Genomic DNA, 22,145 nt, shown 5'->3' with positions numbered 1-22,145 from the left:
AACAAATGAATCGTGAGACTATAATAACTCAAGCTAAATGTGAAATTATTTGATATTGTAAGAATGAAAAAAGACACTAATTTCAGGTTACTAAAACTTTTTACGCATATGCATCTGCCTGGATATGGGAAAATATAATCATAAAAATAGCATGGGATCACCAAAGCACCTTTTGTTTTTTGTTTTTTTTACAAATAGCCCAATGGACTGTGTTTGTTGGGGGTCAACATGCTCTACATCTAATTTTTCCATGGAAAGAGACAGTTTATACATTTACTACCAATGTTTAATAAGATGAAGGTTATTTGATGAAATTATACAAGAATACATAATAACTGTATTGATTATTATAAATAAATATTCGATTGATTATAAATATAATTTACTGTTGTATAAAATACTCACAAAAATAAGCAAAATAAAAACAAATGAATATATTAGATGGTTCACTTGTAATTTTAGGGTGGCTATTACTGATTACAGTAATTATATATATATATATATATATATATATATATATATATATATATATATATATATATATATATATATATATATGGTCCAACACCTCCCTATACATCCTAACAGTCCCTAGATACTAAAAAAAATACACCGATACCAAATAACACTACAAAGTATATAAACATAACAGCTTGGTCAAATTAGCTGTGTTACTGTGCATGCATGGTCAGGGCTCGTGCAGGCACACTGCGACCACACAGTCGGAACTTGGCCATGGGAAAAAATCCAACATGCCCTTAGAGGGTCTGAGTGCTTGATCCATGGAATGAAGGCAGAGGCGTATCAAGTAAAAGCGGTGCCTATGGCTTATAATGAAATCTGGCACAAGGAAGAGGGCGGGTTTACGGTGCCATCCAACAAATTTAGGTGTAGTCTCAGTTTTATTGGTTGTGTCTAAGTTGAAGTAAAGCATGGCCTGTATGAATTAAGTATGGCAATAGGTCAGCCTGTACATATCCCCCAAATAAGCAGGCAGCAGAATGTCCCCCCCAGATAAAAAAACTAGAATCTAGACTCTATATGGAGAACACCAGAAATGCTATGGAGCAGTGCCCCTGGTACAAGGCACCCATGGCACATGCTATACCTGCACCCCTGTAGATACTCCTCTGGATCAAAGAAAATGAGGGAAGCCTCTGGACTATTCTGAGGCTTCCCTCTACTAAGGTAGGTATCTAACTTTCCTTCCAATTTTGACTCCAGGTTTGTTTTAATCACACCAGCTAGGCACACAACAACTAATGCTATAACGGGCAGTGATGCACTGAATGGGTAAGACCTTTATTGGAGCAGGGACCATTCAAGTGAGACCACAAGTCTCAGCTGCCATTGGCGGGCTCAAAAACATAGTTACCAATTGGCCACAATCCACCTGTCTAAAGGAATGTAACACTGTAAACAGCCTCCAGGGATACCACACGAACTGCAGAGGAAGCTGGCTGATTGAGCTGGCTTCTGAAATAGATAGACTTATCACAGTAATGCCAATGAGGTGAGTTCATGACAAATGCATCGACGATGATCATTTCGAATCCATCGAATGTACCCTCTTGGGTAAATGTACCATGTGTTAAGAAACTAGGGTCTAGGCAACCACCTGTGGTGTACCTTATCCCACATAAGCACAGTCTGGAGACAGGATGAGCAGAATATACACCACTGCAGTAACTGTGAGAAGAAATGTTATGGTCATTTGATTTATTACTTTGTTTATGAAATGTTACATTTCTTGATTCCTAGTCCTTCCCTCAAAAACGATGCGAGGTGGAAATGCAGAGCTTTGTAAGTCCAATTCTCAATTTCAAGTGTTTCTTTCAAGCTAATGAGCCCAATTCACTTTTACACCTAAATTTTCTCCTAGGTGATATTTTCTCATCTTATCAATAAAATGGCCTTTAAGCCACCAGCAAGCACAAAAATACTCAGAATAATTTTGACAGCACTTTTTCACTTATTTTTTAGAACTTTTTCAATTGCAGAGTGCTGAAAGGTATCTTAAACGGAAGATGGAAAATTATCTCCTAGGGGAAAACTTCAGGTCCAATTGTTATATTTTATCATAATACCTTTTTTTCCCCAATTAGGTGTAAGTTAATGTATATACTGTATACTAAATGTGTATATATATATATATATATATATATATATATATATGTATATATATATATGTATATATATATATATATATATATATATATATATATATATATATATATATATATATATATATATATATATATATATATATACTTTGATCACAATGGTTGATTTCATTTTTGCGAACGCTCACATAATTTTCACAATTTGGATTCTGAACATAAACATGATTTTGTTAGTGTTCATAACTTTGTATAATTTTAGCACCATTTACGTAAAATTATGTTGAATGGAATCTGTTAGCTTGTGGCCATGAGAAAATACATTTTGGCACAGATGCATTGAAATCTATGGGCATGAGAAAACACATTTTCGCACAAATGCATGGAAGTCTATGGACATGAGTAAGTTATATGTTTGTCAAGTGATGTGTCATTGCAAAATTAGCCTTCATAATTATGATGACATGCAAAAATTAATTTTGCAATAGTTTGGAATTTTACATTATGATTTTTCATTGTAATTCCACATTTGGCTTCAAAATCACAACCATATGAAATTCAAGCTCATCACTAACTATGGTTATGATAGTGATTAGATTGTGAGCTTCTCTGACATGATCACCATATATATTCAAATATAAGTCAACCTCGTGTGTAAGTCAACTCAAATTCAACCCTCTTAGGCGTGTTTTTTTTTATTATTGACTCAAGTATAAGTCTACCCAGCAAAGTTAATGGCTGCACATGGGGCCCAGGAAGAATTAACAACTGCACTTGGGGCCCAGGAGGGGTTAATGACTGCACTGCATGAAGTATTGCAGCCATTAACCGCTCCTGTCCAGCCAAAAACTCCTCCAGGCCACCAAGTGCAGCAATTATTCACTCCCTTTCCTGCAGCGCAGTAGATCCCCCCCCCCCCCCCACCCCCTGCCCCTTTCCTTGCTAATTGTTGTGGCCAGAACTTTCACTCCTGTGTTTTCTTGGCATTTCCTTGGCAATATTAAATTACCAATATTTTAACTATCGGCTTAAAAGAACAGGCACTGCTGCAATATATACTCCAATGCCGTACTAATTGAGCTCTACTAAATCACTTTCTGTACTTAAACAGACCACCAGCCCTGGGCTGCCCATGAGGCGGGCAGAGGCAGGTTCCTCAGGCGGCGGAAGTGGGGGGCGGCACCAACCTGGCCCTGGGTGGGGGAGGGGGGCTGCCGACCTGGAGGGGGTAGCAGCCAGGAAGGGGGAGCAACAGGCACAGCGGTTGGGAAGGGTCGGACTCCCCCCTCCCTCACCTTGGGATATTTTGCCTGTATTTAAGTAATCAATGCAGCGAGTGGGCCAGGGAAGTGATGACTCACCTTCCTTCTTCCGTTCCAGCGTGCGTTCCACCGTTCCACCTTTCACATTACATGGCCAGTGGCCAGCATTGCAGAAAGTGACGAGCGGTGGAATGCAACGCTGAAAGGAAGGAAGGTGAGTTCTCGCTTCCCCGGCCCGCTTGCTGTACTGATTACTTAAAGGGAACCACCCTTGTGTATTTTACCATATATATCAGTCAGAACATTAGAGAAAACACTTACCATGCTCTCTGTTTCATCCTCACTGCTAAAAGTGTCTGTTATCAGCTGTGATAAGAATCCCGGACTGAGCATTCAGTCTAGCTTTGCAGGGAATAATTATAGCTGAGTCATTATAGCAGAGCGACAAGGGGGCAGGCTTGGGCTTGAAAAGACACCAGAGAAGACAGACTCAGCTATAATCTTTCCGTAGCAAAGCTAGACTGAGTGCTCAGTCGTGCATTCTTATCAGAGGTGATAACAGTCAGATTAAACAGAGAACAATGAAACAAAGAGCAGATTAGGTGTTTACTGTCATGTTCCCACTGATTTATAAGGTAAAATACAAGAGGGTGCTTCATCTCTGGTTCCCTTTAAATGCTGGCAAAATAGCTGGAGGGGATATTCCGGCCGGTCGGGGGAGCCCCAGGGAAATCCCCACCACTGTGCCCGCTGCTTCCCCTTCCTTGCTGCTATCCCCCTCCAGGCCACCTGTACTGTTGCTATCTATGGGGGGGGGGGGGGGGATTTGGGCGTCATCCTCACAAGTTTGAATCAGGTGGCAAAAAGTCTAGAACAGACCCTGCAGACCACTATCTGCATGGACTCTGGGCATTAAGTGGTTTAACAAATATTGTGGTGTACACATACTTTTTCATGTCTTGAAATAATTTTTACCTGTCTGATTTTCAGCAATTAACCTGTGGTATGACAGAAGTGAGCCACCACCTATTCCCACCATCTATGTTATCACTCCAACATATGCTCGTCTAGTCCAGAAAGCAGAGTTGACTCGAATTTCTAACACCTTTCGCCTAGTTCCAGCTTTGCATTGGATTGTGGTGGAGGATGCTTCAGAGAAGACCCAGCTGGTCACCAATTTCCTTTCCAGCTGTGGCATTCCGTATACACACCTTAACATCCGATCACCTAAAGATATCAGAAGAGCACGAGGGACCCTTCAGAGGAACCTGGGCCTCAGCTGGCTTCGTGAGATCTTTTATCCAGAGGAGGATCCACCTGGAGTGGTCTACTTTGCTGATGATGACAACACCTACAGTCTGGAGCTCTTTGAAGAAGTGAGTGCAGTGATATGCAGTCTGTGCCATGTCCTGCAAGGTTGGAGGAACCACAGTGTGTAACTATACTAAATGTCCCATTGGCCTCACACACAGACCTGCAAATAAGTGTTGTGACAGGAATTGCAATCACTGAGCTGCGGCGACCAGTCCATACAGCTCAAGAAGTGTTATCATAGTTAAAACCCATACCTACTATGCATCGTTTAAAGTGGACCTGAACTTAGAATTTCCTCTCTGCTCTAAAATATAGGAAACAGCATAATAAACTTTAAAGAAAAACATTTCTTTGTTACAGCCCAATGAACTTCTGCAATTAAAATCTGCAGTGGGTCTACTTCCTGCCTTCATGGAAGCACATAAAAGGTTAACATCATGTGTTTACAAATTAGCTGAGGCTGCCAAGGCTTCCGAGATTCCTATGCTGACACAGCTGAGAGCTCAAATTACAATTACTTGTGGCTGAGGGCAGGGCCGGATTTGTACTTTCCAGTGCCCCAGGCCTGCTGTCAGCTACCACCCCCCCCCCCCCCCCGCCACCACCAAAAAACATTCTGTCCAAGACTCTGACTAGCGATCATTAGTTTGAATGGGCTAATTTCATTTGTGCTACTCTGCCTCCCATTTAGCCAAGTATCAGTGGCTGCTCTGTCTGCTCAATAATTCCTGCAATTTGTGCTCCTGCCCGAATGTGCACAGCAGCCAATAGTGTTCTGGGCATGCGTACTTGAGAGATGACGCTGATGTATGTACTTGTCAAGAATGCATAACACTACACTGGCGTTGGTTGCTGTGCACATCTGGGCAGGAGCAAAAAACTTGTGCAAGTCGCAAGTGGCCAGAGCATGCGCTACTTCTTTGTCCTCTGTGCAACTCGCTGCAGTCGGAGCCACAAACAGGTGGCAGGGCAGCTCAATGGAGAGAAGCCCATTCAAAACAGAGAACAGGTATGTAGCAAACATCCTCTCAATACCCACTTTGGATGATTGGTTGTAATTAGAGCAGACCTGAACCTCAGAACTTCCTCTCTGCTTCAAAAGATACACAACAACATAATAACCTTTAAAAGAAAAAAACATTTCTTTGTTACAGCTGATACAAATCCTGCAATAAATCAGCAGTGTGTCTGCTTCCTGCTTTCATGGAAGCAGACATATTGTTAACATCCTGTGCTTTCAAATGAGCGTAGATGTTGTGGCAGTCAGGTGACACGAGAGAGATCAAATTACAACTTCATATTAGACACAGATGAGGGGGAAAATTCACAGGCTCTCTAAAAACATACAAGGTGCATTTTTCTATGTTTTCCTTCTGTCCTGTGCAAGAGTTCAGCTCCACTTTAAAGCAGAATACTATTTATTTAAATTTGCTGAAAAATCTATGTATCTCTTTTGAATGTTGAAAGTACATATGGTGGTGTGCTCTAACATATTGACAGTATACAGGAACAAAGTCCGAAGAAGGCTTATTAGCAGAAAGCTTACTTTTTTTCTTTTAAGCCAATAAATGCTATCATCCTGATTCAAAACTCTCTGCTTTCACTGATGGCTAAGATGGCCCAATGCTCTACTGCTACAGGAAAGGAGAAGGATGCCAAACCATACACACTAGCATGGAGGTAGTAACAGCTAAGGTGACAGTGACAGTTTAGCAATGAAAGGAAAGCAAACAGCATTTTTATTCCTGCAGTGCTCATAGATGGTAGGAACTGAAGGACAGACAATGAGTCAGGAAAGAGTTAACTGAGACCACTGCTGGCTAGGAAGAAAAAAAACCCTAAAGCTATAAATTTAGGTAGACTTCACTAGAGATAAGAAAGTGTAATTTACAGCTGCTGGGGTCAGTGTCACAACTGTAAAGGAGAAAGTGAAGAAACTAGCAGAGCTCACTGATGTCTGTGAATGCCTACATTAAAACTCAGCGGAACTTAGTTCTATCTGCTTTGTAATGTAAATCCCTGGTATTTCTCACATCAACTTGTATGATCATGAATGATACAGAGGATGGATCATCAGGTGAGGTGACAGCAGATGTTGATTGTCATAACACACCAGGAATTGTGAGAGAGAGACTTGCTGGAATTGGGGAACTCTGGAATTCAGCTATTAGTGCAGAGCAGGGCGCTGGCTGGCTGCTCTGCGGGACAAGAAGTGGTGATTAACTTTGACATATGACCTCTTCTGTTTTCAAGTCATGCCGCCCTTCTTATCTTATCTGATTTTGATGCCCTAGGCCATGGCCTTGAGGCCTTCCCAGAAATCCGGCCCGTGCTGAGAGGGAATTAGACAGGCTCCTCACTCTAAAAACAAACAGGGAGGATTAACTTGTGTTTTCCTTGTGTCCCGTGCATGAGTTAAGGTCCACTTTAAAGTGACACTGAAGCGGAAAAAAAATTATGATATAAAGAATTGAATTTGTAGTACGGATAATTATTAGAACATTAGTAGCAAAGAAAATAGTCTCACATTTTTATTTTTTAGTTATATAGATATTTTTTAAAACATTACATCATTCTCTAATATTTGCAGCATTCTAAATGATTTCACAGAGCAGGCTAGTGAACTTTTGAACTGTCCTCTGCAGAAAAAACAAAATACAGTGACAGACACTTGAGATAATAAGCTTCAGAAGACAGAGCTCTCTGCGGCTTTGAATGTTGTGGAGAGATCAGTGGCTCTTTTGCATAGATAACAACTGGAGTTTCTTAACTCTTCCTGTACTGGAAACAATATTAGACTCATATCTCTGCTGCTAATGTTTTATTTCTTAGCTGTACTACACATACAAATCATTATCTCATAAATTTATTTTCACTTCAGATTCCCTTTAACAAATCCTTGTAATACGGTGTTGCACGACACAGCCACCCGAGGCGATAGCTCATCATTAAAAGTCCATCGAAGCAGATCTGATCACAAACGATCGTTCCAATTGCTGTAGACTTCAGCGTAAAAGTACCGCAATCGTGTCTCACCCATCCTGTGCCATCATTTGTACCCACTGCAGAAGATGGATCAGGGAATGAGTGTTCGTCAGATCGTGGGTGCCCAGAAGTTTCCCCATCCATCTTCTGCAGTCTTCACTTGGGTACCTAGCTTTATTCTGTGTGTGCAGTAGGGATGGTCGTAGTCAGCCAACTTCGCTACGCAAACTACGGCTATGAAATCAGAAACTTCGCTACGTTTGCATTTCGTAGACTACGCGTCAAAATATGGAAGCTTCGCGTAGTGTGAACCGTAGTTTATGCGGACGCTTATGCCTTTATGCGGAAAAATTTCAGCAATAATCCGCTAACTATGCACCTGGGTGAACTAATATATGCGTACATTCCCCCTTCCAATGCGGAATTGTATACGTATAGAAGGGCAATAATGTTTCTGCGCATGTGCAATGATCCGTATAGACGCAGTTACCGCACACGTAGTTGACTTCACAATACATACGTCAACTATGCGTAGCGGGCAAGCTTCGCGTAACGGTACTACGACTACGTGGAAATACGTATGCAAAGTTTTTAAACTTCGTCTATGAACTACGATGCGTACTTGCGGACTACGATGCGTAGATTCGCACTGGCGTAGTTTACGAGCAACTCTGGTGTGCAGTGGGCAGGCAGGACAAGATGTAGAGGCAGCCTTGTCTATTTATACAATACAAGGGTAGGGGGAAACTGTGTCTGTGAGCAACATGATCATCTAACTACTGACACCAGTTTAGAGTTGTGTCTGTGAGCAACATGATCATCTAACTACAGACCCCAGTTACTACTGGTAAAAAAGAGGTGGGGTGTAATTGGTGGAAGGAAACTTAAAGTAGCATGCAATGCAAAAACAAAAAATTCTTCAGCAGACAGTACACCTGTTTTAAAGGACATAGGAAAATCGAGTGCATATGAGAAGTGGACAAATCGGGCACCGCCATTGACTCTAATGTTAAATATTGGCTATTGGGTGCAAAACTGGATGAATCGGGTGCCCGTTAAACTGTGTTGCGCCTATTGTTATTTATCCTTTTACAGTTCTAAAAGGAAAATATTGTTATAAAATTCATTTTCACAATTATCATTTTTCTTTAATTATCATTTTTACTTTTGAATATTTTGATATTGTGCTTTTGTTTATCAAATTTCACATTCATTTTTAGAATGATAATTATGGTAATTATCGTTTTGACATGTAAATGATGTCATTTTACTTTTTGTATCATTTTTACATTCTTTTTGAGATTTTTTATTTCGGGTGGGGGTGTCTTTTCTAGAATTATAATTACATTCATTATCGTTTTGACATGTAATTTTACTTTTTATCATTTTTACATTCTTTTTGAAATTTTTAATTTCAGGGGGTCTGGGTTAGGCACTACCAGGGGTGTTTTAGTGTTAGACACCGCCAGGGGGGGGGTCTTAGGGTTAGGCACCACCATGGGGGGGGTGGGGGGTCTTAGGGTTAGGCACCACTAGGGGAGTCTTAGGGTTAGGCACCACCAGGGGGGTATTAGGGTTAGGCACCACCAGGGGACTCTTAGGGTTAGGCACCACCAGGGGACTCTTAGGGTTAGGCACCACTAGGGGAGTCTTAGGGTTAGGCACCACCAGGGGGTCTTAGGGTTAGGCACCACCAGGGGGTCTTAGGGTTAGGCACCACTAGGGGGGCTTAGGGTTAGGCACCACCAGGGGGTCTTAGGGTTAGGCACCAACCAGGAAGTCTTAGGGTTAGGCCACACAAGTGAGATCTAAGGGTTAGGGATGGGTAGAGGGAGAGTTCTGTGTGAGAGCAGGATTAGGTTTAGTAGTAATAAGACAAACTTTAAATCTATTTTTTTCAATCACCTAAATGAGTAATGTTATTGATGACATACACTGAATCATAGCAATGTCTGCCCAAGGAAGGCTTGGACCAGACGGATATACACATGGGGAAGTATTTATGTAGCGCCAACATCTTCCACAGCACTGTACAGTCTTGTCACTATATTCAGATTATAATGATTCCGCCTACCTAAACTCACACCCTGCATAGTCCCTCACATCTCCTCACAGCTGTTCACCAGAAAGACTAGCTGGCAGCAAGAGTCTCTTGCTTCAGACTTTAAGATAAGATAGGCAGGAAACTCCAGTAAAGTATCTTAGCATGTGCATGGAGAGACTTTTTAATTGTGTGTGTGGATAGAAGAGTTGCATTAATCGCCATCCGTGGCTTTGCTCTGAATGGCAAATGATGAAGTATGTGCCCCAATTGCAAGAAGGGGGGAAGATGGGGTAACTGTAGTGACAGGAATGGAACTGATAAAAGGACCAGTAATTATGTTTGAAGGGTAGGGTGGGGAGCAGAAGTCTACTAATCACAGCATGTACCTGAAATGCAAGGAGAAGGGTGAATGTGCCCCTAACTGCTGGATAAGAAAGATATATCCAAACTGCATGAGGTTTGTTAGGAATGGGTTAGCCTTGATTGCAGGAAGGAGGACATGCATGTTTCTTACTTGCAGAAAGGTAAAGATGAACAAATTAACCCTAATTTCAGGGAAAATGGATGCACCCCAATTTGTGCAGAAAGTGGTTGAGTTTCTTTAACTATAGGAGTATGGGTATTCTCTAATAGCAGAAAAAGGGTACGTGAATGCGCCCTTGTTGCATGGGGGGAAGAGGGGTTACTTTACTTGAAGTTGCAGGGAGTTGAATAGGCCTTAAAGGGATCCAAGCAGTTTTTTTTCCTGCAGTTTGTCCTGGTTTCTAATAGCTGTAGGAGCTGCCATTCTCCCCCTCCCCTTGCCTCTGCTCTTATTTATCCAGGGGAAGGTGGGAATGTAATCAAGTGTGACTCTCTAAACTGTTTGAAGTACAGTACTCTACCCCCGGTGATGACAGCAACCCTTATCTGCATGCTCTTTCTGTGGACGGCAGGCAAAGGAAGTAGAGCAATAAAAGCCTCTAAAAAACATTTAAATGTAAAAAGAAGAGGTAGAATGATTTTTTTTAGTAATGAGCCACATTGTTAGTACTCATGTTTAGTGTGCTATTGAGATACCCTGGGTGCTACAAATGGTACTCTGTGCACTTTAATTGCAGGATGATGGATGTGTTGTTCTTGTACTTGCAGGGTAAGGGGAGGGGGAGGGTTCTTATGGTGGGATGAGCAGAGTCCGTGTAGTTTGTTCTGTCTGTGACAAGTTGAAGTATGAGAAAATTAAAACGGCCTACAAGTGCTGCTGTGCCACCACGTTCAAGACACCCAAGTATTTTTAAGTGGGGTTATGGTCCCAAAACTAAAAGTTCAGTAACTGTTCTAAAGCTGGCCATACACTTATAGATTTCCACCCAATGTTCCAAAACGATTCTGAAAAGCATCGATTTAGAAGAAATCCATCCCTACCATGCACTGCAAATCAATTTCCAATAGATTCCCTGCTGTAATCTATTGGAAATTGATAGAACTTCAGAGTTGCACTGTTCTATGCAGTGCAAAGCTATAGGCCAGTGCTCTTGTCCCGCCCGCAATTGTTTTTAATTTTCCATCCTGTCCGAAATTTCCAGTTTTCTAAGCCTGTAAGCCTGTGCAAGAGCAGAGAGGTCCCGCAGTCTTCCTGTTCACAGTGTGACTTTATTTCAGGGTCGCCTATCCAATGTAATTGATAGCAGCCAGCATGGGAACTTACCTAAGGGGCCGGTGAGAATATCCTCTTTACCAAATAGACGTGGGTTTGCTTATATGCATACCCACGGCAATTGCTTGGGGCGCTTTAAAGAGAAACTCCGACCAAGAATTGAACTTTATCCCAATCAGTAGCTGATACCCCCTTTTACATGATAAATCTATTCCTTTTCACAAACAGACCATCAGGGGGCGCTGTATGGTTGATATTGTGGTGAAACCCCTCCCACAAAGAAATTCTGAGTACGTACTCTTGGCAGTTTCCTGTCTGTGAACCTTGTTGCATTGTGGAAAATAGCTGTTTACAGCTGTTTCCAACTGCCAAAACAGCAAGCAGCAGCTACATCACTTGCCAGCAGTAAAAATGTCACCATGTGATAAATGTCAGAATATAAATCAGGGATTTAAAATATTTTACAATGGGCAAACACTGACTAAATCATTTATACATAATTATTGTAAAAATAAAGCACTTTTTTATTACATTATTTTCACTGGAGTTCCTCTTTAAACAGTCTGTATGCATTTTGGATTATTATGGCTCTGTACAAATTAACAAGCTGACACATCATTGCATTCCAGCGGTTCTGGAGGTGTGTTTAGTTGCTAAGGGTACAATGGTTAATTTGTATATATTCAGCAGTGATGCCTGGGAGACATCTCAAGCTCACTCCAACCTGAATTATCGCAAATTCTTTCTGTTTTGAGAAAGCAAACGTTTGTTTTTCTTAGCATTTTAGTAAGGGGGCTTTTAGGACCATTGTAGCCCCTCACACACTCCAATGAGTTCTGGTTCACCATGAGCTTGCTGGTTAGTCTGTACCTCTTTAAGTTGCAAATAGGGATTCCTGCAGTTGCAGATTATTCTTCTTCATCCTGCGCTGAAGGCCTGACTTTTATCTGATCATGTCAGGGCAAAGCTAACTTTTATCCCATGTTTTGATCAAGTGCCAAGGTCAACTCCTGGCTCCCTCCTGCCAAGTCTGTCTGTTGTTAACAGCTTAATCATCTTATGTCACATCATCATACTCATGTTGGATACAGGACTGGCAACAGGGAGCCAAAAGCACGGCTTTATTGCCCGCACACGTTATATTATCCACCTTCTTCTATTTCTCAGTGATTATAATAAATAGGAGAATGGCCATAGTGTCCCTCTTTTGTCATCAATGATAAATAAACAGGAGAGCAGCTATGTCGTCCATCTTCTACTCATCATCAACATAGTTCACCCCAAAATTGGCTAAGCGTAATTGCTAATGCTTAGTGCTCTTTGTAGCTAATTCCAGGCATGTGCCTAGAGATTTTCTATTTATGCCTCGTGATTTTGGAACATTTGCGTGTAGCGATTGTAGTTCTTGTTGCAAAACCCTTTGTCTTGCAAGTACACTTTGACCTGGAAGTGAACAGCTTGCGATTTTTTAATGTGATTTTACAGTTTTCCTATACTTTATATTGAGGCGTAATCGCCTCCAAAATACTGCAGGACCCGCGTTTGGAAAAAAATCACATGGCTCTGGTGTGAGCCAGCCCATAGATAGACATTAGCCAAATGATTTATAAGAAAAGGTTGACGCTTTCAAAAGCACTCTTGGTGTGAACCAGCCCTCAATCTCCATTGTTCTATTATTTATCACCAATTTATAAACGGGGTATTCAGAAGTTGCATTATGCTCAAATGCAAAATATGGGAGCCAGTTTGTATATTTCAGAAAAGCAGGGCCTGCGCTTCTATTGATGCAAAGGGGGCCACTGCCCCAGGGCACTGACCACTGCAGGGGCCCCTATGCTCTGCCCCCCGCAGATAGTGTCCTGCTGACTGCTTCCGTGGCCCCCGTAGCTGATAACTGAGCCGGAGCTGCTTGCTCCTTTCTGATCTCCGTCTTCAGCCACGCTGCCTCCTGCTCCTTCTGTATGCCCAGCGCATGTTATTTACACATAACTTGCGCTGGATGAAGAAGTGCAGGCAGCATGGCTGAAAATAGAGATAGGAATGGAGCAGCCGCCAGGACAGGCAAGGCAAGTTGTTACAAAGTCGCTCAGGCCCAGCTCTCAGCTATGTGAGCCACGGGAGCAGTCAGCGAGAGACCACCTGGGAAGTCCTGTGGAGTGAGGGCCCCAGGGATGACTGTGCTTGCTTCTGGGGTTCTTTGGGGAGGGTCAAGGGGTCCCCAAGTTACTTTTAGGGGCCCTTTGTGGGTCACAAAAAAGAAACAAAAATTAAACCTCTAACAAACTCAGTTAACAGGATTCAGGTTCCTGGTAGCCAGCTCAACTCTGACACCCTCTGGCTCAACAAAGTCACCATGTAAGTTAGTATGAAAAAAAACAAAACACTTTATGAAATAACAAGATAAGGCTCACAATAAATAAAATAAAAACTGACAATAAATCCCAACAAATTCACCTGTCCCATAAATATAAACAAAACAATGCAGTACATCATGTCACCAAGTTAATATTAAACTGCCAGGTATGGTAGTAATAAAATGATTGCTGGGTAATATAAGAAGTCTGGCTGCCACATATGATCCAAGCAGGGTGGACATTCAAAGTCCATCTGGCTCATTGTCTATAATAAACTACACGGAAGTTGTTAAGTTATAGAGCAAACATCAATAAGCAGATATGTGCAGTATCAAAATAGTAAATTGCACGTAACCACAAGTCTGTCTAGCTCTAGCCAGTACATGTAGTATGCAGCATCATCACATGGGATATGTACATGGCGGAAGCAGGAAATTTGGGGCTAATGGACAATTTAATGCAAATATCGGCTACTGGGCATCAAAAGCAGAAATGTGGGCGCCCGGTGAATAGCAGGGGCTGAGTGTCCTCAACTAAAATTTTCAATATTTGAGAATTATCGTTTTTAACCTCTTAAGGACCATAGGCTTACAGCCCCCTAGTGACCAGGCTATTTTTTTTACAATTCAGGCCACTGCAGTTTTCAGAGCTCCCTGCAAGGCCATACAACTCAGCACACAAGTAATTCCCCCACTCCCTTTTCTGCCTACCAACAGAGCTTTCTGTTGATGGGCTCTGATCTCTCCTGGGACGTTTATTTTTTTTTATTTATTTATCCTAGGGTTTTTTTTTAAATAAATTTAGCCATTTTTTTATTATTTAATTACCCTCCCTCCCTCACTCCCCCTGGCAGCCAATTCCAGCGATCGGCTCATCAGCCTATGAGAGCCGATCGCTCTCTGAGCCTCCCAGGGGGACGGGCCGAGTGTCACGGTTGTCCCCAGTAACTGCCTTAGATCACAGCGCTGTACAGTGTAAATAGACAGCGATTTTGCTGGGAGGCTGATGACGAAGCGGAGCTCCGTCATTCAAGTGGAGATGCACGTGCATTGGTGCACGCAATCTCCTGCACGCCATTTCCCCAGGACTTGACACCTATCAGCGTTAGGCGGTCCTGGGGGAGCCGCCGCGTTCAGGCCCATCAGCGTGACGCGGTCTTTAGGAGGTTAAATTTATAATTTTAAAATGTATTGTTTGTTTTAGAAATTCATAATTTTTTGTATTTATGGCAGAGGTAGGGGGGGTTTTAGGTTAGGCGTCAGGAAGTGGGGGGGTTAGGGTTCGGGTTAGTAAGAGGGGGTTTTAGGGTTAGACGTCAGGAAGAGGGGTTAGGGTTAGGCATCAGGAAGAGGGTTTAGTGTTACGCGTCAGGAAGAGTGGAGTTTAGGGTTAGGTGCCAGGAAGAGGGCTTACGGTTAGGCATCAGGAAGGGGGGTTTAGGGTTAGGCGTCAGGAAGAGGGGGGTTTAGGGTTAGGCATCAGGAAGAGGGTTTAGGGTTAGGTGTCAGGAAGAGGGGGGTTTAGGGTTAGGCGCCAGAAAGGTGGTTTTAGGGTTAAGTGTCAGGAAGGGGGTTTAGGGTTAAGCAATAGGAAGGGGGGTTTTAGGGTTAGGCATCAGAAGGAAGAGGGGTTTAGGGTTAGGAATCAGGAAGGGGGGTTTTAAGGTTAGGCACCGGAGGGGGAGGGTTCTGTGTGAAAGTAGGGTTACGTTTAGTTGTAGCAAAATATCAATAACATCTACCAATGTTTTACTGTCATCATTACCACTGTAAATATTTTTTCGCTTTCATTTGGAGCCCAATTCACAAAAGTATTTATCGTTTAGACGTATATCAGCTTCACCCGGTGCCCATTTTTCCTCATGCCACTAATTTATGCATACGACTCGAGGATCCTGCCTATGATTGGGGTTAGTGTGTTGGGTAGTATGTGTCCCAGCATATACACTGTTGTAGAATGAATACAGTATTGTGTAAAAGTTTAGGCAGATGTAAAACAATGATATAAATTAAGAATGTTTTCAGAGCTGTACATTCAACTTTTTTATTCTTATTAATTTTTAAAATGCAAAGTAAGCTAACTGAAGAAAAATCTAAATCAAATCAATATTCAATGTCCCCACTACTGATAAATGAAATAATCACAGGCAGGTTTGCGAGATTTTGGCTGATCTTCTGAGTCTTGCAAATCACATTTGTAAAATTAACACAATTAAACAAAAGTGAAATGTTCAAATACTGAAGTGCAATTATGATCATTTAAACAGAAATTTTTTGTAAATCCTTGGCTTTGTTTACCGTGGCCACATGGCAAACTTGTCTGCCAATTTTGCAAGAATCTGACTAAGCAAGATTTTGGCCAATTCAATGCAAGAGCTAGCTTGAAAATGTCACTTGCATCCCTAGTTCCTATACTTTACTATCAGAACAGCATCAGTTCTTATAGGCACACTTGCACCAAGTCATGGATTTTGTAGAATTATTGTCAGGAGTATCAGTAACCAGTTATACCAAACAGGTGCTAATGATTATCATGTCCATAGATAAGTTGAAACACAATAATTAACTGAAACAGAAACAGGTGAGGAATAACTCTGCTACCAAGGTGAGGGTGTGAGAGAAAGTCTCTTGTCACAGGTCAGACACCACGGCAAGACTGAGGACAGCAACAAGACACCCCTTGGCCCCCTATGTAAATCCCTTTTTCTCCTGATTTTTCTCCTAGGAGATCCTTTATTATCTTCTGTTTAAAATAAGTTTTCAGCACTTTGCAAATTAAAAAGTACAAAAAAGTACTATCAAAATAATTTTGAGAGTTTTCTTGTTTGCAAGTGGTTTCAAAAGCATTTTTTTTAATAGGTGGGAAAATATCACCCAGGAGAAAACTGAGGAGAAAAAGTAATTGCATATCCATTATAGTTTTTAAATAATGCATGCTACTGTAATTAAAATCCATGTAACTTATTTGCCCATTTGTCCTGGTTATTACACCATTCACAATGTTTGGCGCCAATATTTTATTTGCAAATAAAGGTGCATTTTTTTCAGTTTTGCATCCATCCCTAATTACAAGCCCATAGTTTATAAAGTAACAGTGTTATACCCTCTTGAAATACATATTTAAAGATTTCAGTCCCTAAGGTAACTATTTATGTTTTTTTTATTGTAATTTTTTTTTTTTATTACAAAAAAAAAAATTGGGAAGTGTGGGAGTTAATTTATATTGTAAAATGATGTATTTGTATATGAAAAATGTTTGGTGTGTAGTTTTACTTTTTGGCCACAAGATGGCCACAGTAATTTTTTGTCAATGCGACCTGTACGTGTAGGAAGTACCTTACAGGAAGTTCAGGGAGGCTGGGAAACTTTTTCTTTCACAATGATCGTGCTGCTTCTCATAGAAGCAGCCGATCATTGCTGGGGGGCTGAGATCAACGGTTTTTCCCGCTTATTGATCTCCGCAGAGCCGGGACAAGGTCCTCCAGCACCCAAGGCTGAGACCCCAAAGTGCGCCCCTCCATCCCTGCCACCCCAGCCATCACACACTGATTGCTATTAGACTAAGAGGCGCCACAGGGCCCACAACCTCCCCAACACCTCAATATCTAGTTATCTGGCTTGCAGTCACTGCCATGTATACCCTTTTCTTATTTCTTTCTGCTTCAAACACAATTAGGAATGACAGCTGAATGAATTCTGTGTCCCCTCCTACACTGCGCCCTGAGGCTGGAGCCTCTCCAGCCTATGCCTCGGCCCGGCCCTGGATCTCCGGTCGAGCAGGCGGCGGTGTGCACGAGCGCAGGAGCACGCGCCCATGCGAGCTGGAGCGTGGACAGCGGCAAACAGCGGCAGGGGTGCGTATCTCTATGCTCCGGGGGGGGGGGGGGGGGATTAAGATTAAAGAAGCGTAGATATACTGTACCCGGGCAGCAAAGTGGTTAAATCACTTTTAATCCAAATTAAATGGAAGGCCCAGAACTAGGCGTACTAGGTCCAGTAATAGGATAATTTAATGCTGTTATAGACCCATTCAGGGGTGTAACAATAGACCCTGCAAGGGATGCAGTCGCAAGAGGGCCAGAAGCAGCAGGGGTCCCTGTGGTAGGAGAGGTTTCTTTTCCCTATCCTGAGAGACTGACAACTAAGGGCATGAGAAAAAACTTTCTGCTCTCTGCACAATTGTTTTAATGACTGCATCTGCTCAGCCACTGATAAAGAGTCATAAAAAGTTTTGTAGACAAATATTTGTAGACAGTCCCTATTCAGTGTGCCGCAGGCTCTTGTGTACAGCGCCCAGCCACCAACCTCTTTACCCCTCTCAAGTGCTGTGTACTGTAGGGATGCTGCAGAAGTCTGCTGAGCCTGTTCTACTCCATCAGAGAAGGACAGAGTGAGTGTAATAAACTGAGGCTGGGAGCACTCTCGTCTGTCGGTTTTCTGTTTGCGTTTTCTGCACACTATATGTGTCTGTATGTGTGAAAACATGCACGTTTTATCACAGAAGCTAAAGTCATTGATCGAGAAAATGCCGAAGCAGGAAAAAATGGCGCACACAGCAACGGAAACTTTCTGGCGCACCATTAAAAAGCACGGTAAACATAATTTACCGTTTTGAAGTGCAACATTGTGGCGCACAGCCTCTATTTAAGTGCAGGGGGGAAATTATAGCGCAGGGCACTTCAAAACGGTAAATTACGTTTACGGTGCTTTTCAATGGTGCACCAGAAAATATCAATTTTTCCTGTTCCAGGCGCTGTGGGCATGGACTGTGCTCCCCTCCTACCTGCAGACTGCCTCGTCCACAGCGCTGTGTGCGGTGCTTACACTCCCGCTGGATGCTCCTCTGGTCTGGGTGGCAGCGGGCGCTGGGAAGACGTTCTCCTCCAGAGCCCGGTGTACTGGACCTCCAGCGGCGTGTTAATACTCCTCTTCTGTGCAGTTCTGCTGCACTTCTCCAGCCACGGCTTCCCCAGCACTCTGTGCAGTACCTGGCTGCACTCCTCTCATGTGTGTCAGAAGCCGAAGCCCAGTGCTGTGCGGCAGCGGTGAGTGATGGGACAATTGTGTGCTGTGGAAATGCTGCCTGGCCGCCCTGTCTGCGCTCATCTACCACCATGTCCCATCAAAATCAGACTCTCCCAGCAGCTACAGTGTCCACTGGCACAGCAATTAAATAACATTTTTAATTACGATAAATCATTAAAACACTATTTATCGTTTTGATGTATTCCCCATCAAAACGATAAATAGCGTTTTTAATGATTTATCGGCGGCTCCATGCGCCATTTTTTCCCCGCGCCATTTTTCACTGTATGCAGAAAATGCGTGCAGATCTTCACTGCTGTCTGTTTTTATCTGCATGGGGAAAACTCATTCAAGTGTGCACTAGCCATAGCCAACTGAATATCATTGGTTCTCAGTTTACCCGTGCAGAAAGCGAGGAGGGGAGGGGGCCCCATCCAAAGTTTTTCAGGGGCGTCCAGGGATTTCTAGTTACACCCCTGGAGTGGATGTCTCAATGGAACTTGCGGGACACCTAGAGATGGAGGAACCTGCAGGTGAAGGATTTATCTTGTTTCAGGTGTACCCAGAAATCTGTGTCACAGACATAGGGAAGACATAGGGTTTGTGTCTTAACCATTTCAGCCCGTGGGGATTTTTCACCTTATGCATCAGAGCAATTTTCACCTCCCATTCTTTCGCAAATAACTTTATCACTACTTATCACAATTTATTGATCTATATCTTGTTTTATTCCGCCACTAATTACCGTAGGCTTTCTTTGGGTAATACATTTTGCAAAGAATAATTTTTTATAAATGCATTTTAACAGGAATATTAAGAAAAAATTGAAAAAAATCATTTATTTCTCCGTTTTCGGCCATTATAGCTTTAAAATAATACATTCTACCATAATTAAAACCTATGTATTTGATTTACGTTGGTTATTACACCGTCTAAATTTTGTCCCTATCACAATGCGCCAACATTTTATTTGGAAATAAAGGTCCATCACTATTTACAAGCTTATAATTTAAAAATTGCTCGTAGTATACCCCCTTCACATGCATATTTAAAAAGTTCAGACCCTCAGGTAACTATTTATGTTTTTTGTTTTTTTTTATTGTAATTTTTTTTTCATTAAACATTTTATTTGGGTAATTTTTTGGTGTTGGGAAATAAACAGTTTTTAAAGGGACACTTAAGTCAAACAAAAAAAATGAGTTTTACTCACCTAGGGCTTCCAATAGCCCCCTGCAGCTGTCCGGTGCCCTCGCAGTCTCCCTCCGATCCTCCTCGCCCCGCCAGCAGCCACTTCCTGTTTCGGTGACAGTAGCTGACAGGCTGGGGACGCGAGTGATTCTTAGCGTTCTCAGACACATTAGCACCCTCTATGCTGCTATATGGTATATGATATATGCTATAGCAGCATAGATGGCGCTATTGTGGCCAGGAACGCGAAGAATCACTCGCGTCCCCAGCCTGTCAGCTCCTGTCACCGAAACAGGAAGTGGCTGCCAGCGGGGCCAGGAGGATTGGAGGGAGATGGCCAGGGCACCGGACAGCTGCAGCGGGCTATTGGAAGCCCCAGGTGAGTAAAACTCATTTTTTTTGTTTGACTTAAGTGTCCCTTTAGTGTTATAATATGTGTAAAATGGTATGTTAAATGTTTGTAGATGTAGTTTTACTATTTGGCCACAAGATGGCCACCTTGAGGTTTTTTTTTCTCTTTGGACGGGAAACTTTTCTTGCAGAAAGACTGAAGCCTCTAGTAAGAGAGCTTCGGTTTTTCTGCTGGGGACATGGATCGGTGATTGTTCGCGTGCACTGATCCCAGGGCTACTGGGGGACAGCATGGGGGCTCGGGGGCACGCCCACGATCACGGGCAGGAGCGTGCCAAAGCACGCCGAAGTGTGCCGAAGCGCGGCACTGCAGCAGAGCAGCCGCCTGGACGTGCGACACACGTCCGGGCGGCTGAAATGGTTAAAGGACATCCGAGGTGAAAATAAACTGATGAGAAAAACAATTGTATCTATCCTCAATCTCTTAAAAATGACTTTTTTTTAGTGTCCCACAGTTTTATTTTATATTTAAATCTAGTTTTTAAGTTTTTACTTTTTCATTGTCTCTGTTCAATGACATCTTCAATGACTTCAATGACATCTTGTGTGTATCGCTTTCCTGCTCTCAGAAGCCATTTACTGACAGAAAAGTGTTTTATGGCTGTAATTACTTATCAGTGAAGGTTATGCTATAGTCCGATACGGTCCTGGATCAGACAGAAACTGCCACTTCCAAACCTGGTGTATAACTTTTTCAGGCGGAGAAAGAAAAAAGGACCACAGCCTAGTTATTTGTGTGCTTAGCACTGTACTTACACATGTCTATCTCACCATGTCACATGTCACCTCGGTTGTCCTTTAACAGCAGCTCCCCTTTCCAGTAACCGATGCATGGATTATTGGATCCGTCTCTGATCTCCTGTGTGCTAGACTTAATTGGTGCCAAATAAGGTGATTTATGCTGGATAGGGCCATAGTGGCTACTGGCTAGATGTGCTTAATAGATAGGTCTCGTCTTACTACTGGGCTGAAAATACAGGTTCAGCTAGTATGGGGGTGTACTGGGATGCTAGCAAGGCAGTGTTAAATGACTCTTATTGGGATTCAGTGGCATAGGGATCACCATAACAGCCATAGTGGCTACTATCCGCTCCATTGCCAAGGGGGCCCAGTGACAATGACTAGGGAGTGATGGTTGGGGTCCTCAGTGGTCCACCTAAGTGAGAACAATGCAATCAGAGCAAAGGAGAGGTTATTTATAATGGGGGCTATAATTCTACTTCCCAAACCCAACATAAATTTTGATCTATGCAAATCCAACCGTCCAATCTCTTTAATTAATTCAGAAAACGTTGGCAAAAGTCTTGACACAGATATTACACATATATTATGGACCTTATACACCCTGATCAAACAGGCTTTATTCATGGTAGATTGACAAAACTAGCAATGAGCTGAAGTTCTGCGTTTACGTAATTACGGCACAAAATATTCAATTTGGACACGAAATTGTAATTCATAATTATCTGAAAATTCTTAATTTATAATTTTGTAATTCGTAATTCCCTGTTGTAATTTTGCGTTAAAGTGTAATTTTGTGTTTAATTTTGTGTTTTACCCCTCAATTTCGCATTTTACACGAAAATGTTTGTCCTAGGAATTACAAGTAAAATTAGTAATCCCGAAAATGTAATCATAAAAACCGTAATTATCTAAAACGATCACAGTTTCTCAAAATCGTAATTAGTACAACAAAACACAATTTGCATTTACTAACTAAAATCCAGTTCCTCCACCAGAACTCAAACTTGTGATCCTATCCTTGGAAATTTAGGCTAAAAATGGCATTAAAGAGACACTGAAGCGA

The 22,145-nt window shown here is 42.2% G+C and overlaps 1 protein-coding gene across 1 annotated transcript in view; it reads left to right on the top strand.

Annotated features, from left to right (window-relative positions):
* The window catches only part of LOC137531606 (galactosylgalactosylxylosylprotein 3-beta-glucuronosyltransferase 1-like), a 167,807-nt gene that overhangs the window by 126,668 nt on the left and 18,994 nt on the right, over window positions 1-22,145 (top strand). The window contains exon 4 of the mRNA XM_068251548.1: window positions 4,373-4,758. Within this exon, the coding sequence (XP_068107649.1) occupies window positions 4,373-4,758 (386 nt within the window). The remainder of the gene's footprint in view (window positions 1-4,372; window positions 4,759-22,145) is intronic.

Source organism: Hyperolius riggenbachi, chromosome 9, assembly GCF_040937935.1.
Source record: "Hyperolius riggenbachi isolate aHypRig1 chromosome 9, aHypRig1.pri, whole genome shotgun sequence".
NCBI lineage: Eukaryota > Metazoa > Chordata > Amphibia > Anura > Hyperoliidae > Hyperolius > Hyperolius riggenbachi.
The sequence above is the reverse complement of the archived record's forward strand: the minus strand, read 5'-3'. Positions and strand labels throughout refer to the sequence as shown.